Here is a 6000-nt window from a genome sequence, read left to right as displayed (position 1 = left end):
TGGCTTCACATCCATAGAGTATCACAGACAGACGTGTGCACACATTCAAAAATACAGACACACGATCAGATATGAAGCTAAGCACACACACGCACAGAGTAACATGCACTCAAACAAATAAGAACATGAAAGCACTTTCACAATCACATGCCAAATCAGACAGACACAGAAGAGTTTGGCAGACAAAGGTTCAAATAGAGGAACATGCAAGCTTTCATGAAGACATACAGGCTTGTGTTATCACACTGAACATACACAGCCATGCAAGTGCAGAAACATTAAGAGTGTGGCAGGCAGGAACAAGTTGCAGAATTAAACGTCAGCTTGTCTAGTCAAGGCCCCGTAGACACACAAGAAAGATACAAACAGAGGAACACAAGTGGAAACGCGCAGAAGGACACAAAAGAATATACAGGAACATTAAGAAGTCAAAAAGGCACACGGATGCAGATATAAACAGAGCAAGGGCTCCAACTTGATCAAAAGATATAGATGGCAGTTATTAAGAACATAAAAAATGTGACAAACCAGAGGAGACCATTCAGTCCATCAGCTTGTTTATTTACTGTATCTCACCCAGCTACTTCTTAAAGGTTGTCCAGGTTTCTTCTTCAACAATATGATGGCTCAGAATCCCACAGGTATTTGAGTAAAGAAGTCTCTCCTGATTTCCTTTCCACTGGTGTCCTTCCATATGTGATTTGCCATTTAGTTGCAAGAATTTAAGCTGGATCAACTCTGTCGATGCCCTTTCAGAATTGTTTTTTATTTACTCCTGTATTCTTGTAGGTGCAACATGAGCACCCAGAATTTCTACACAATCTGAGAAGCCAAACATACAATTAGGTCCATAAATATTTGAACAGACACAACTTTTTTCTAATTTTGGTTCTGTACGTTACCACAATGAATTTTAAATGAAACAACTCAGATGCAGTTGAAGTGCAGACTTTCAGCTTTAATTCAGTGGGGTGAACAAAACAATTGCATAAATATGTGATGCAACTAAAGCATTTTTTTAACACAATCCCTACATTTCTGGGGCTCAAAAGTAATTGGACAATTGACTCAAAGGCTATTTCATGGGCAGGTGTGGGCAAGTCCGTCGTTACGTCATTATCAATTAAGCAGATAAAAGGCTCTGGAGTTGATTTGAGGTGTGGTGCTTGTATGTGGAAGATTTTGCTGTGAACAGACAACATGTGGTCAAAGGAGCTCTCCATGCAGGTGAAAGAAGCCATCCTTAAGCTGTGAAAAGAGAAAAAACCCATCCGAGAAATTGCTACAATATTACGAGTGGCAAAATCTACAGTTTGGTACATCCTGAGAAAGAAAGCAAGCACTGGTGAACTCAGCAACGCAAAAAGACCTGGACGTCCACCGAAGACAACGGTGGTGGATGATCGCAGAATCATTTCCGTGATGAAGAGAAACCCCTTCACAACAGCCAACCAAGTGAACAACACTCTCCAGGGGGAAAGGCGTATCGATATCCAAGTCTACCATAAAGAGAAGACTGCATGAAAGTAAATACAGAGGGTGCAAGCCACATAAGCCTCAAGAATAGAAAGGCTAGATTGGACTTTGCTAAAGAACATCTAAAAAAGCCAGTACAGTTCTGGAAAAAACATTCTTTGGACAGATGAAACCAAGATCAACCTCTACCAGAATGATGGCAAGAAAAAATATGGAGAAGGCGTGGAACAGCTCATTATCCAAAGCATACCACATCATCTGTAAAACACGGTGGAGGCAGTGTGATGGCTTGGGCGTGCATGGCTGCCAGTGGCACTGGGACACTAGTGTTTATTGATGATGTGACACAGGACAGCAGCAGCCGAATTAATTCTGAGGTGTTCAGAGACATACTGTCTGCTCAGATCCAGCTAAATGCAGTCAAATTGATTCATGATACAGATGGACAATGACCCAAAACAAACAGCCAAAGCAACCCAGGAGTTTATTAACGCAAAGAAGTGGAAAATTCTGGAATGGCCAAGTCAGTCACCTGATCTTAACCCAATTGAGCATGCATTTCACTTGTTGAAGACTAAACTTCAGACAGAAAGGCCCACAAACAAACAGCAACTGAAAGCCACTGCAGTAAAGGCCTGGCAGAGCATTAAAAAGGAGGAAACCCAGCATCTGGTGATGTCCAGGAGTTCAAGACTTCAGGCTGTCATTGCCAGCAAAGGGTTTTCAACCAAGTATTAGAAATGAACATTTCCAGTTATTTAATTTGTCCAATTGCTTTTGAGCCCCAGAAATGAAGGGATTGTGTTAAAAAAATGCTTTAGTTGCCTCACATTTTTATGCAATCGTTTTGTTCACCCCACTGAATTAAAGCTGAAAGTCTGCACTTCAACTGCATCTGAGTTGTTTCATTTAAAATTCATTGTGGTAATGTACAGAACCAAAATGAGAAAAAAGTTGTCTCTGTTCAAATATTTATGGACCTAACTGTATCTTTTACTTTGTCTTACTTGGGGAGTCAAAACAGCCACAACAGGCTTCATTCAGGCCTGGATGGGAGCTCAGTCCATAGGAGTGTGTAGCACGCGAACAACGAGTGGCCTCTTTTAAAAACTAACATCCTCAGACAACACCAAACCTCTTTTGTCTTGAATTGTATTTTGTGCACTTTGTACACAGCCCTGTGGAGGGGACCCCCCATTAAAAAGGGCACATTCAAATATTAACACAAACATTTAAATAATTGAAACTGTGCGACAGAGGCGTGAAGAGTGGTACACAATCAAATACACCCATGGTGACACGTTAATTCAATTATGGATACACACCAAGGTAGGACACCAAAAAGTCACACACACAATGATTTGGAGAGCAGAGATCACCCAATGCAGCCTTTGATTACTTTCTATACCTTTATCCTTGGCTAATCAAGTCAGCCTGTACATGGGAAGACCCCCACTGTGGATTCTACTGACGTCAATCTTTATTGCTGTTTAAAGAGGGCCTCAGCTATCTTAACTTTAACGCACCAGAGCCTGGACCCCAGAATGCAAGTGTTCCGATGTTGTTTGATCATATTATGAGATTCCTTAATTTAGAATGTAAAACCAGCACAAATATCTACAGGCAGACTACGCCAGTGCGGACAAATTAAGAACCACAGCGTCCGCCACACTGGCGTCTCCCTCTAATTATGTCATTTAATCTGCTCCTGCTGACCACTAAATCTGCCTAATTTGTGTCCACTAGTGCTGCAGCTTGTCAGTAAGTGGGCCTGCTAAATGAGACGAGCCGATCAATGGATGGGTGGATGTGGCGAGGGGGGCTTCTATTGATTAGAATGGCACAATTTGAAAGAAACAAGATAACACATCCACTAAAACCAGCACAAAATCCAGCCTCTCAGTTGGTTGCCAGTTACCTGAGAAATGGCAAGACTGTTGCCTGGCATCTTCCTTGGCAACCAACCCATCATTTCTCTTCACTCAGAATTCTGCAAGCTCATCATAAAGCAAAGTTAGGGGGCGTTAATTGATCCAAACATCCCAGTTCAGAAAAAGGGAAACCTTCAGTCTACAAAAAACAACAGCTGCTTATGGCACCAAGGGGAAATGTGAAATTTTACCTTGGAACTTGGGAAAAATGGCCTAATTCCTTGTAAGACTCCTCTGTGGATATCAAGCCACATCCCTTTGGTGACTACGGGGTTCAGCCCAGGTGGCTGGTACCTGCCATTCCTGGTCAAGGTACAAGTCCACCACATTTGCTCACACTGATCTTATAGTCTCCAGTTAACCTAAAGTGCATGTCTTTAGCATGTTGGAGTAAAGTCCACAAGACACGGAGAGAACATGCAAATTATACACCGACACGTAAAGCCAGTCTCCTGGGGCTACAGGAATGCCATCTACTGTGTACAATACACAACAAAGAACAAAGTAGTAATTGCTCCAGATGTTCTTCTGGTGCCCATGTTGTTAGACTTTAATAAGCAAGAATGTGTTATTTCATTAATTTTCACTTGGATGTTGCTAGGAGCCTGCGTCGGCCACATTGATCTGAAACTCCAAGATTCAGGAGACCCCAGCTCACTGCAGGGCATGTACACTCACTAAACACACAGCTAATTTGGAGTTGTCAGTCAATTCAATATGCATGGGTTTGGATGCTGGAAAAATGAGCAAACTCCTGACAGTTGAACTACGCTGTAGCAGCACTAACCAACCTACCAATTTTAACTAAAGAAATATTTTTTTTTTAATCACCAGTACTACCACCTGGTAGATGCTTCCTAGCACCAGCGGACATGTATATTGCACCTGGGACACAAAGGCACCATATTATGATTGACTCACCAATCCTGGGCCAATATGGATTTTGATTCTACCAACTCTTTCCCCATCAATGGGATGCGTTACTGGCAGCCACACTCTCTTAACTGCTGTGTTGTTCCTAAGAAATCCAGAAGAGTGTCCTGTCCAAACCCACTGCCAGCAGAGACAGCAGCACCCTCCAAATAGGACATTCATGAAGAACAACAGAGAACCCCCAAACCCAAGTATTAACATTTACCCACCTTAGCATCAGGCACTTTATTGGGCCACAAGGGGCCCTGCTTAACACTTTGAGCACAACCTGTGTTTCCTGGTTCAAGCCTCATCAAAACTACCATCTGCATTTGTTCACTTCCGATTAAGCAGAAGCACATTTAGGCACTCCAAGTGGGAGGCAGTGGGAAGTTCAATCATCTTATGGGTGGCAGCCACGCTCACATTGCAAGAAACTCAGGGATATGGCATTATATAATGAATTTGGTTTAAATTTTGACTCAATTTTAGAGTGCTACAGCTGGATTCCCAGAAGTACTAAGTGTTGGGTGTACACAGTTTCGGAAAGAAAGATTTATTGCACAAATGCAGCTTTTTACAACAAAATATTGCAAAATATAGTCATAGTTCTGAGTTTTCCCAAGCCATGGGATGTAATGAATTTGCTCATAATTTAATAATCCAGGTTGTTCCCCTATCCCAAACTGGGCACCACTTCAGCTCACCACAACACATGTTCTGCACACCAGCGCAAACCACCTGATGTAAAATCACAAGACTCCATTCCTTTCTGGTCCAAGCCTAGGTCTCAGTTTGGCAACTCCACTAAGACACCAGAAGAGAAGAGGGCAAAGGATAGTAGCATGAAAGCCACTGGATTTCCCCAGTGCCATTTAAGAACTGTCTGAAAGGCTTGAAGGAGTCGTCTTGTGGTGCAGGAACAAAGGCACAGTCCTCTCGCCATGCTGTGTAAGTAATCACTGGCAGTTCTGTTGTGACCGCCGCTCTTCAAGGGTTCGGCAGACCCACATGGAGACCACCTCAGTATTGCCATCATTGTATAACAAAATGAAGGGGTGACCCTAGGGAAGATGAAACAGAGAGAGAAATGAGGTACTGCCATTAGGCTTTGGAGGGTCAGCCAATCCATGATGATAAGCGCTATGTATGCACACAAGTAATGGAGATAAGACAGGGGCTCTCAGGCTTAGTTCCATTAGTCTCCATTTTCACCTTTCATCCACACTACCCTAAGGTTTTTAACCCCCTAAAACAGAGACATTTGAAAACACTCTCCAGAGCTGTATACTTCTGAAAACACCAGCTCTGCAAAGGCAAAAAAGAGCTAGATATCCAAAGCAGTTACAGAATTTAAGTAGATAAAACGTCTGCCTGTGCATAGGCCATTTCTGAAAGGTGCCACAGCAGGTTGGGCCAGTGTGGTGTAGTGGCTAAGGCACTGGACTTTAAACTCCATTGCTGCTGGATGAATTACTGCCTCTAACCTCACAGTGTGAACCTAAGCAAAACGTCAGGTAAATGTACGAAATTAATATTAATAATAATAGTTCAAAATTGCAGCAGAGACAGAACAGGGACAGGGCAAGGGGTAAAGGTCAGGGTTGGGACAGGTGTCCAAAGACTGTCAGTTACACTAATGCAGTGTGTCAAGCTCTAAAATAAGATAAACAATGACAAA

General features: G+C 42.6%; 1 protein-coding gene across 2 annotated transcripts in view; it reads right to left on the bottom strand.

Moving 5' to 3' along the window:
• Positions 1-4859: 4859 nt before the first annotated feature.
• The window catches only part of map2k5 (mitogen-activated protein kinase kinase 5), a 74893-nt gene continuing 73752 nt past the window's right edge, over positions 4860-6000 (bottom strand). For both annotated transcript variants that reach the window (XM_028823245.2, XM_028823244.2), the window contains one exon: positions 4860-5383. In XM_028823245.2, the coding sequence (XP_028679078.2) occupies positions 5279-5383 (105 nt within the window). In that variant the 3' untranslated portion in view covers positions 4860-5278. The remainder of the gene's footprint in view (positions 5384-6000) is intronic.

The sequence above is a fragment of the Erpetoichthys calabaricus genome, chromosome 17 (genome assembly GCF_900747795.2).
Source record: "Erpetoichthys calabaricus chromosome 17, fErpCal1.3, whole genome shotgun sequence".
In the NCBI taxonomy this organism is placed as follows: domain Eukaryota; kingdom Metazoa; phylum Chordata; class Cladistia; order Polypteriformes; family Polypteridae; genus Erpetoichthys; species Erpetoichthys calabaricus.
Note: the sequence above shows the minus strand (reverse complement) of the source record. Positions and strands in the feature narration are given on the sequence as shown.